General features: G+C 49.4%; 1 protein-coding gene across 1 annotated transcript in view; it reads left to right on the top strand.

The window, feature by feature from the left end:
- Positions 1-89: 89 nt before the first annotated feature.
- The window catches only part of ERCC2 (ERCC excision repair 2, TFIIH core complex helicase subunit), a 268676-nt gene continuing 256440 nt past the window's right edge, over positions 90-12325 (top strand). Inside the window, 2 exon segments of the mRNA XM_063938458.1 lie at positions 90-205; positions 6135-6234. Of these exon segments, the coding sequence (XP_063794528.1) occupies positions 201-205; positions 6135-6234 (105 nt within the window). The 5' untranslated portion in view covers positions 90-200.

Here is a 12325-nt window from a genome sequence, read left to right as displayed (position 1 = left end):
GCAGGCGGCTTCCATCTTCCCGGAGACCATAACAGGAAGCGTCACACTGTACACATCCGGTCCGTCAAACTCACGTGACTCTATTTTGTCTTCCGATTGGGTAACCAAACCACGGTCTGACGTCAGTTCGCAATCTATGACTGACAGCCAATAAAGGCATTTTATTTGCTTAGACGGAGAGGGCGGGGCCAGAAGCAGCGATGAAGTAAGTACCACGTTTTATTCTCTTATTTTATACTGATTTATGTCTGTCCCCTATACACAGCTCATTATCCACTACTCCTGCCTGTCCCCTATACACAGCTCATTATCCACTACTCCTGCCTGTCCCCTATACACAGCTCATTATCCACTACTCCTGCCTGTCCCCTATACACAGCTCATTATCCACTGCTACTGCCTGTCCCCTATACACATCTCATCATCCACTGCTACTGCCTGTCCCCTATACACAGCTCATCATCCACTGCTCCTGCCTGTCCCCTATACACAGCTCATTATCCACTGCTACTGCCTGTCCCCTATACATAGCTCATTATCCACTGCTACTGCCTGTCCCCCTATACACAACTCATTATCCACTGCTCCTGCCTGTCCCCTATACACAGCTCATCATCCACTGCTCCTGCCTGTCCCCTATACACAGCTCATTATCCACTGCTACTGCCTGTCCCCTATACATAGCTCATTATCCACTGCTACTGCCTGTCCCCTATACACAGCTCATTATCCACTACTCCTGCCTGTCCCCTATACACAGCTCATTATCCACTACTCCTGCCTGTCCCCTATACACAGCTCATTATCCACTACTCCTGCCTGTCCCCTATACACAGCTCATTATCCACTGCTACTGCCTGTCCCCTATACACATCTCATCATCCACTGCTACTGCCTGTCCCCTATACACAGCTCATCATCCACTGCTCCTGCCTGTCCCCTATACACAGCTCATTATCCACTACTCCTGCCTGTCCCCTATACACAGCTCATTATCCACTACTACTGCCTGTCCCCTATACACAGCTTATCATCCACTGCTCCTGCCTGTCCCCTATACACAGCTCATCATCCACTGCTCCTGCCTGTCCCCTATACACAGATCATCATCCACTGCTACTGCCTGTCCCCTATACACAGCTCATTATCCACTGCTCCTGCCTGTCCCCTATACACAGCTCATCATCCACTGCTACTGCCTGTCCCCATACACAGCTCATCATCCACTGCTACTGCCTGTCCCCTATACACAGCTCATCATCCACTGCTTGTCCCCTATACACAGCTCATCATCCACTGCCACTGCCTGTCCCCTATACACAGCTCATCATCCACTGCTACTGCCTGTCCCCTATACACAGCTCATTATCCACTGCTACTGCCTGTCCCCTATACACAGCTCATTATCCACTGCTACTGCCTGTCCCCCTATACACAACTCATTATCCACTGCTCCTGCCTGTCCCCTATACACAGCTCATTATCCACTGCTCCTGCCTGTCCCCTATACACAGCTCATCATCCACTGCTACTGCCTGTCCCCTATACACAGCTAATTATCCACTGCTACTGCCTGTCCCCTATACACAGCTCATCATCCACTGCTACTGCCTGTCCCCTATACACAGCTCATTATCCACTGCTACTGCCTGTCCCCTATACACAGCTCATTATCCACTGCTACTGCCTGTCCCCCTATACACAACTCATTATCCACTGCTACTGCCTGTCCCCTATACACAGCTCATCCACTGCTCCTGCCTGTCCCCTATACACAGCTCAGCATCCACTGCTACTGCCTGTCCCCTATACACAGCTCATCATCCACTGCTACTGCCTGTCTCCTATACACAGCTCATCATCCACTGCTCCTGCCTGTCCCCTATACACAGCTCATCATCCATTGCTCCTGCCTGTCCCCTATACACAGCTCATTATCCACTGCTACTGCCTGTCCCCTATACACAGCTCATTATCCACTGCTACTGCCTGTCCCCTATACACAGCTCATCATCCACTGCTACTGCCTGCCCCCTATACACAGCTCATTATCCACTGCTACTGCCTGTCCCCTATACACAGCTCATTATCCACTGCTACTGCCTGTCCCCCTATACACAACTCATTATCCACTGCTCCTGCCTGTCCCCTATACACAGCTCATCATCCACTGCTCCTGCCTGTCACCTATACACAGCTCAGCATCCACTGCTACTGCCTGTCCCCTATACACAGCTCATCATCCATTGCTACTGCCTGTCTCCTATACACAGCTCATCATCCACTGCTCCTGCCTGTCCCCTATACACAGCTCATCATCCACTGCTCCTGCCTGTCCCCTATACACAGCTCATTATCCACTGCTACTGCCTGTCCCCTATACACAGCTCATCATCCACTGCTACTGCCTGTCCCCTATACACAGCTCATCATCCACTGCTACTGCCTGTCCCCTATACACAGCTCATTATCCACTGCTACTGCCTGTCCCCTATACACAGCTCATCATCCACTGCTCCTGCCTGTCCCCTATACACAGCTCATCATCCACTGCTACTGCCTGTCCCCTATACACAGCTCATTATCCACTGCTCCTGCCTGTCCCCTATACACAGCTCATCATCCACTGCTACTGCCTGTCCCCCTATACACAGCTCATCATCCACTGCTACTGCCTGTCCCCTATACACAGCTCATCATCCACTGCTACTGCCTGTCCCCTATACACAGCTCATCATCCACTGCTACTGCCTGTCCCCCTATACACAGCTCATCATCCACTGCTACTGCCTGTCCCCTATACACAGCTCATCATCCACTGCTACTGCCTGTCCCCTATACACAGCTCATCATCCACTGCTACTGCCTGTCCCCTATACACAGCTCATCATCCACTGCCTGTCCCCTATACACAGCTCATCATCCACTGCTACTGCCTGTCCCCTATACACAGCTCATCATCCACTGCTACTGCCTGTCCCCTATACACAGCTCATTATCCACTGCTACTGCCTGTCCCCTATACACAGCTCATTATCCACTGCTACTGCCTGTCCCCCTATACACAACTCATTATCCACTGCTCCTGCCTGTCCCCTATACACAGCTCATCATCCACTGCTACTGCCTGTCCCCTGTACACAGCTCATTATCCACTGCTACTGCCTGTCCCCTGTACACAGCTCATCATCCACTGCTACTGCCTGTCCCCTATACACAGCTCATTATCCACTGCACCTGCCTGTCCCCTATACACAGCTCATTATCCACTGCTACTGCCTGTCTCCTATACACAGCCCATTATCCACTGCTACTGCCTGTCCCCTATACACTGCTCATTATCCACTGCTACTGCCTGTCCCCTATACACCGCCCATTATCCACTGCTACTGCCAGTCCCTCTATACACAGCTCATTATCCACTGCTCCTGCCTGTCCCCTATACACTGCTCATCATCCACTGCTACTGCCTGTCCCCTATACACCGCTTATTATCCACTGCTACTGCCTGTCCCCTATACACAGCTCATTATCCAGTGCCTGTCCCCCTATACTCAGCTCATTATCCACTGCTCCTTCCTGTCCCCTATACACAGCACATTATCCACTGCTCCTGCCTGTCCCCTATGCACAGCTCATTATCCACTGCTTCTGCCTGTCCCCTATACTCAGCTCATTATCCACTGCTACTGCCTGTCCCCTATACTCAGCTCATTATCCACTGCTCCTGCCTGTCTCCTATACACAGCTCATTATCCACTGCTACTGCCTGTCCCCTATACTCAGCTCATTATCCACTGCTACTGCCTGTCCCCTATACTCAGCTCATTATCCACTGCTCCTGCCTGTCTCCTATACACAGCTCATTATCCACTGCTACTGCCTGTCCCCTATACACCGCTCATTATCCACTGCTACTGCCTGTCCCCTATACACTGCTCATCATCCACTGCTACTGCCTGTCCCCTATACACTGCTCATTATCCACTGCTACTGCCTGTCCCCTATACACTGCTCATTATCCACTGCTACTGCCTGTCCCCTATACACCGCTCATTATCCACTGCTACTGCCTGTCCCCCTATACACAGCTCATTATCCACTGCTCCTGCCTGTCCCCTATACACTGCTCATCATCCACTGCTACTGCCTGTCCCCTATACACTGCTCATTATCCACTGCTACTGCCTGTCCCCTATACACTGCTCATCATCCACTGCTACTGCCTGTCCCCTATACACCGCTCATTATCCACTGCTACTGCCTGTCCCCCTATACACCGCTCATCATCCACTGCTACTGCCTGTCCCCTATACACAGCTTATTATCCACTGCTCCAGCCTGTCCCCTATACACAGCTCATTATCCAGTGCCTGTCCCCCTATACTCAGCTCATTATCCACTGCTCCTTCCTGTCCCCTATACACAGCACATTATCCACTGCTCCTGCCTGTCCACTATACACAGCTCATTATCCACTGCTCCTGCCTGTCCCCTATACACAACTCATTATCCACTGCTCCTGCCTGTCCCCTATACACAGCTCATTATCCACTGCTCCTGCTTGTCCCCCTATACACAGCTCATTATACACTGCTCCTGCCTGTACCCTATACACAGCTCATTATCCACTGCTACTGCCTGTCCCCCTATACACCGCTCATCATCCACTGCTCCTGCTTGTCCCCATATACACAGCTCATTATCCACTGCTCCTGCCTGTCCCCTATACACAGCTCATGATCCACTGCTCCTGCCTGTCCCCTATACACAGCAAATTATCCACTGCTCCTGCCTGTCCCCTATACACAGCTCATTAAAGCTATTTTTTGTATATATTCTGCCTGCCTGTCATCTACACTTTGCCCCTATATACTGTTTGATTTATGCTGTATACTGTACTGGTCATGTATTATCTGTTGTAAGTCGTGCTCTGTATTCCATCAGTTCTATGATCTGTATTGGGAGCATTGTGTATATATAACTGTGTTATGGTGTGTAAATCTTGTGTGTGTGTGTGTGTGTGTGTGTGTGTGTGTGTACTAAGCCTTAACAAGTAATACATTTCATGGTGATAAAGTACCAGCCAATCAGCTCCCAACTGTCACTTCTTACACCCAGCCTGTAACCTGACAATTAGAAGCTGATTGGCTGATACTTTATCACCATGAAATGTATTACTTTCCAAGGCTTGGTACATCTCCCCTGTATCTGCTATTATAACATGGGTTGTGATATAAAGAGGGTGATGATGACATTTTCTACGTTCTCGTACCTATAGATTGTAAGCTCTCATGAGCTTCCCTCGTGTGATTTTCTTTCCATCGCTTATTCCATCATCTCACTGCCGACAATGTCAGCAAAGCTTTGGGTTTGGCCGTCTCGCTGTGGATTTGGGCGCCGTGATTGCTGACGCAGCTTGTCTTTGATCATGCTGTTCCTGTTTATGTGTTGTAAGGAGCTGCGGACCCTTGTGGCGCTATGTATATAACGGGTGATAATACCATTGTGGCGCTATGTATGTAACGGGTGATAATACCGTTGTGGCGCTATGTATGTAACGGGTGATAATACCGTTGTGGCGCTATGTATGTAACGGGTGATAATACCATTGTGGCGCTATGTATGTAACGGGTGATAATACCATTGTGGCGCTATGTATGTAACGGGTGATAATACCATTGTGGCGCTATGTATGTAACGGGTGATAATACCATTGTGGCGCTATGTATATAACGGGTGATAATACCATTGTGGCGCTATGTATGTAACGGGTGATAATACCATTGTGGCGCTATGTATGTAACGGGTGATAATACCATTGTGGCGCTATGTATGTAACGGGTGATAATACCATTGTGGCGCTATGTATGTAACGGGTGATAATACCATTGTGGCGCTATGTATGTAACGGGTGATAATACCATTGTGGCGCTATGTATGTAACGGGTGATAATACCATTGTGGCGCTATGTATGTAACGGGTGATAATACCATTGTGGCGCTATGTATGTAACGGGTGATAATACCATTGTGGCGCTATGTATGTAACGGGTGATAATACCATTGTGGCGCTATGTATATAACGGGTGATAATACCATTGTCATTGGCTTGTTATTTTCTCTTCCGCCAGGCTGAATATCGACGGGCTGCTGGTATATTTCCCCTATGAATTCATTTATCCAGAGCAGTTCTCTTATATGTTGGAGCTGAAGAAGACTCTGGATGCGAAGGTTTGTGCTCACGTGATATCAGATGCCGGTGTTACGTATGTTTGTATGAGGAAAGTATTCACAGCGCGTCACTTTTTCCACATTTTGTTATGTTACAGCCTTATTCCAAAATGGAATAAATTAATTTTTTCCCTTAAAATTCTACGCACAATACCACGTAAGTTTTTGTTTTTTTTTGAGGTTTTTGCACATGTATTTGTGACCGGATGGTTCCGTACGAAAGCCCACAACGCCTCGCGTCCCGCCCCAGTCACTGAATGGAGTTTAGGTTACACGCAACCTGGCCAATTAGGGGATTACCGCTTACCATCAGTAACCACCTGTTAATGACTCCACCCACTGCGCAGTGGGCGGGTTCTATGCTGCCACCAACAGACTCCTCCCTGCTGTGGCGTCTGGAACCACGGTTCTGCTCTGTATGTGTCGACACGGTGTGTTACCACCCCTGTGTGGTGTTGACGAATCCCCAGTTGTCGCTTGCCCAAACACAGCACGGTAGCAGGCGGAAGGCGGAGCTTGGAGACGCTGGTTACACCCTGGACAGCCGGAGAACGGGGCTATGTTTCGCCTAGCCCTGCAGGTCACAAGATGACGCGGTCGTCTTTAAGCAGATGATGATTATTTGCAATAGTTCTAAAGAGAACTCTTCCCTATTGCTAGGGGCAACATCATACAGCAGATGTCACAGCAGAATGAAACTGGTATAATACACTCTGAAGCTCACAGGCATCCTCTTTTTATCTCAGCTCTACACACAGTACCACAGGGGGGTAAGCCCTCCGTGTCTTCTCCAACCAATCAGGTTATCGCACAAAATATAAATACATACAAGTTGCATCTCAAAAGATAAGAATTAGATAAAGCACATTCCTGCTCCTCTTCATATATAACCAAACCAGTGGCTTTCCCAAACACAATCTAATTACCATGTTCCTGTCTCTTTCACACATGTAAATGTAACTCAAATTTCTCTGACGTCCTAAGTGGATGCTGGGGACTCCGTCAGGACCATGGGGAATAGCGGCTCCGCAGGAGACAGGGCACAAAAGTAAAAGCTTTAGGATCAGGTGGTGTGCACTGGCTCCTCCCCCTATGACCCTCCTCCAAGCCTCAGTTAGATTTTTGTGCCCGGCCGAGAAGGGTGCAATCTAGGTGGCTCTCCTAAAGAGCTGCTTAGAGTAAAAGTTTTGTTAGGTTTTTTATTTTCAGTGAGTCCTGCTGGCAACAGGATCACTGCATCGAGGGACTTAGGGGAGAGAAGTGAACTCACCTGCGTGCAGGATGGATTGGCTTCTTAGGCTACTGGACACCATTAGCTCCAGAGGGAGTCGGAACACAGGTCTCACCCTGGGGTTCGTCCCGGAGCCGCGCCGCCGACCCCCTTGCAGATGCCGAAAAGGTCCAGAAACCGGCGGCAGAAGACTTTTCAGTCTTCATAAGGTAGCGCACAGCACTGCAGCTGTGCGCCATTGTTGTCAGCACACTTCATAGCAGCGGTCACTGAGGGTGCAGGGCGCTGGGGGGGGGCGCCCTGGGCAGCAATGATAGTACCTTATTCTGGCTAAAAATACATCACATATAGCCCTTGGGGGCTATATGGATGTATTTAACCCCTGCCAGGTCTCAGAAAAACGGGAGAAGAAGCCCGCCGAAAAGGGGGCGGGGCCTATTCTCCTCAGCACACAGCGCCATTTTCCCTCACAGAAATGCTGGTGGGAAGGCTCCCAGGCTCTCCCCTGCACTGCACTACAGAAACAGGGTTAAAACAGAGAGAGGGGGCACTTATTTGGCGATATGACTATATATATTAAAATGCTATAAGGGAAAAACACTTATATAAAGGTTGTCCCTGTATAATTATAGCGTTTTTGGTGTGTGCTGGCAAACTCTCCCTCTGTCTCCCCAAAGGGCTAGTGGGGTCCTGTCCTCTATCAGAGCATTCCCTGTGTGTGTGCTGTGTGTCGGTACGTGTGTGTCGACATGTATGAGGACGATGTTGGTAAGGAGCAAATTACGTGATAATGTCAACAGAGACGGCCGGCAAACAAAATAGTACCTGTCCAGGCGTCTCAAACACCGTCAGGGGCTTTAAAACGCCCATTTACCTCAGTCGGTCGACACAGACACGGACACTGATTTCAGTGTCGACGGTGAAGAAACAAACGTATTTTCCTTTAGGGCCACACGTTACTTGTTAAGGGCAATGAAGGAGGTGTTACATATTTCTGATACTACAAGTACCACAAAAAAGGGTATTATGTGGGGTGTGAAAAAACTACCTGTAGTTTTTCCTGAATCAGATAAATTAAATGAAGTATGTGATGATGCGTGGGTTTCCCCCGATAGAAAATTATTGGCGGTATACTCTTTCCCGCCAGAAGTTAGGGCGCGTTGGGAAACACCCCTTAGGGTGGATAAGGCGCTCACACGCTTATCAAAACAAGTGGCGGTACCGTCTCCAGATAGGGCCGTCCTCAAGGAGCCAGCTGATAGGAGGCTGGAAAATATCCTAAGAAGTATATACACACATACTGGTGTTATACTGCGACCAGCGATCGCCTCAGCCTGGATGCAGAGCTGGGGTGGCTTGGTCGGATTCCCTGACTAAAAATATTGATACCCTTGACAGGGACAGTATTTTATTGACTATAGAGCATTTAAAGGATGCATTTCTATATATACGAGATGCACAGAGGGATATTTGCACTCTGGCATCAAGAGTAAGTGCGATGTCCATATCTGCCAGAAGATGTTTATGGACACGACAGTGGTCAGGTGATGCAGATTCCAAACGGCACAAAGAAGTATTGCCGTATAAAGGGGAGGAGTTATTTGGGGTCGGTCCATCGGACCTGGTGGCCACGGCAACTGCTGGAAAATCCACCGTTTTTACCCTAAGTCACATCTCTGCAGAAAAAGACACCGTCTTTTCAGCCTCAGTCCTTTCGTCCCCATAAGAGTCATATCTGCCCAGGGATAGAGGAAAGGGAAGAAGACTGCAGCAGGCAGCCCATTCCCAGGAACAGAAGCCTCCACCGCTTCTGCCAAGTTTCTCAGCATGACGCTGGGGCCGTACAGGACCCCTGGATCCTACAAGTAGGATCCCAGGGGTACAGATTGGAAAGTCGAGACGTTTCCCCCTCGCAGGTTCCTGAAGTCTGCTTTACCAACGTCTCCCTCCGACAGGGAGGCAGTATTGGAAACAATTCACAAGCTGTATTCCCAGCAGGTGATAATCAAAGTACCCCTCCTACAACAAGGAAAGGGGTATTATTCCACACTATGTTGTGGTACTGAAGCCAGAAGGCTCGGTAAGACCTATTCTAAATCTGAAATATTTGAACACTTACAAAGGTTCAAATCAAGATGGAGTCACTCAGAGCAGTGATAGCGAACCAGGAAGAAGGGGACTATAGGGTGTCCCGGGACATCAGGGATACTTACCTCCATGTCCCAATTTGCCCTTCTCACCAAGGGTACCTCAGGTTCGTGGTACAGAACTGTCACTATCAGTTTCAGATGCTGCCGTTTGGATTGTCCACGGCACCCCGGGTCTTTACCAAGGTAATGGCCGAAATGATGATTCTTCTTCAAAGAAAATGGACGACCTCCTGATAAGAGCAAGGTCCAGAGAACAGTTGGAGGTCGGAGTAGCACTATCTCAAGTAGTTCTACGACAGCACGGGTGGATTCTAAATATTCCAAAATCGCAGCTGTCTCCGACGACACGTCTGCTGTTCCTAGGGATGATTCTGGACACAGTCCAGAAAAAGGTGTTTCTCCCGGAGGAGAAAGCCAGGGAGTTATCCGAGCTAGTCAGGAACCTCCTAAAACCAGGAAAAGTGTCAGTGCATCATTGCACAAGGGTCCTGGGAAAAATGGTGGCTTCTTACGAAGCGATTCCATTCGGCAGATTTCACGCAAGAACTTTTCAGTGGGATCTGCTGGAAAAATGGTCCGGATTGCATCTTCAGATGCATCAGCGGGTAACCCTGTCTCCAAGGACAAGGGTGTCTCTTCTGTGGTGGCTGCAGAGTGCTCATCTACTAAAGGGCCACAGATTCGGCATTCAGGACTGGGTCCTGGTGACCACGGATGCCAGCCTGAAAGGCTGGGGAGCAGTCACACAAGGAAAACATTTCCAGGGAGTGTGATCAAGTCTGGAGACTTCTCTCCACATAAATATACTGGAGCTAAGAGCAATTTACAATGCTCTAAGCTTAGCAAGACCTCTGCTTCAAGGTCAGCCGGTATTGATCCAGTGGGACAACATCACGGCAGTCGCCCACGTAAACAAACAGGGCGGCACAAGAAGCAGGAGGGCAATGGCAGAAACTGCAAGGATTCTTCGCTGGGCGGAAAATCATGTGATAGCACTGTCAGCAGTGTTCATTCCGGGAGTGGACAACTGGGAAGCAGACTTCCTCAGCACGACCTCCACCCGGGAGAGTGGGGACTTCATCGGGAAGTCTTCCACATGATTGTGAACCGTTGGGAAAGACCAAAGGTGGACATGATGGCGTCCCGCCTGAACAAAAAACTGGACAGGTATTGCGCCAGGTCAAGAGACCCTCAGGCAATAGCTGTGGACGTTCTGGTAACACCGTGGGTGTACCAGTCGGTGTATGTGTTCCCTCCTCTGCTTCTCATACCTAAGGTACTGAGAATTATAAGACGTAGAGGAGTAAGAACTATACTCGTGGCTCCGGATTGGCCAAGAAGGACTTGGTACCCGGAACTTCAAGAGATGCTCACAGAGGACTCATGGCCTCTGCCGCTAAGAAGGGACTTGCTTCAGCAAGTACCATGTCTGTTCCAAGACTTACCGCGGCTGCGTTTGACGGCATGGCGGTTGAACGCTGGATCCTAAGGGAAAAAGGCATTCCGGAAGAGGTCATTCCTACCCTGGTCAAAGCCAGGAAGGAGGTGACCGCACAACATTATCACCACATGTGGCGAAAATATGTTGCGTGGTGTGAGGCCAGGAAGGCCCCACGAAGAAATTTCAACTCGGTCGATTCCTGCATTTCCTGCAAACAGGAGTGTCTATAGGCCTCAAATTGGGGTCCATTAAGGTTCAAATTTCGGCCCTGTCGATTTTCTTCCAGAAAGAATTGGCTTCAGTTCCTGAAGTCCAGAAGTTTGTCAAGGGAGTACTGCATATACAACCCCCTTTTGTGCCTCCAGTGGCACTGTGGGATCTCAACGTAGTTCTGGGATTCCTCAAATCACATTGGTTTAAACCGCTCAAATCTGTGGATTTGAAATATCTCGCATGGAAAGTGACCATGATGTTGGCCCTGGCCTCGGCCAGGCGAGTGTCAGAATTGGCGGCTTTGTCTCACAAAAGCCCATATCTGATTGTCCATTCGGACAGGGCAGAGCTGCGGACTCGTCCCCAGTTTCTCCCTAAGGTGGTGTCAGCGTTTCACCTGAACCAGCTTATTGTGGTACCTGCGGCTACTAGGGACTTGGAGGACTCCAAGTTGCTAGATGTTGTCAGGGCCCTGAAAATATAGGTTTCCAGGACGGCTGGAGTCAGGAAAACTGACTTGCTGTTATCCTGTATGCACCCAACAAACTGGGTGCTCTTGCTTCTAAGCAGACGATTGCTAGTTGGATGTGTAGTACAATTCAGCTTGCACATTCTGTGGCAGGCCTGCCACAGCCAAAATATGTAAATGCCCATTCCACACGGACGGTGGGCTCATCTTGGGCGGCTGCCCGAGGGGTCTCGGCTTTACAACTTTGCCGAGCTGCTACTTGGTCAGGGGCACACCCTGGCTGAGGAGGACCTGGAGTTCTCTCACTCGGTGCTGCAGAGTCATCCGCACTCTCCCGCCCGTTTGGGAGCTTTGGTATAATCCCCATGGTCCTGACGGAGTCCCCAGCATCCACTTAGGACGTCAGAGAAAATAAGAATTTACTTACCGATAATTCTATTTCTCGTAGTCCGTAGTGGATGCTGGGCGCCCATCCCAAGTGCGGATTATCTGCAATACTTGTACATAGTTATTGTTACAAAAATCGGGTTATTATTGTTGTGAGCCATCTTTTCAGAGGCTCCACTGTTATCATGCTGTTAACTGGG

This window comes from Pseudophryne corroboree, chromosome 8 (genome assembly GCF_028390025.1).
Source record: "Pseudophryne corroboree isolate aPseCor3 chromosome 8, aPseCor3.hap2, whole genome shotgun sequence".
Lineage (NCBI taxonomy): Eukaryota > Metazoa > Chordata > Amphibia > Anura > Myobatrachidae > Pseudophryne > Pseudophryne corroboree.
The sequence above is the reverse complement of the archived record's forward strand: the minus strand, read 5'-3'. Positions and strand labels throughout refer to the sequence as shown.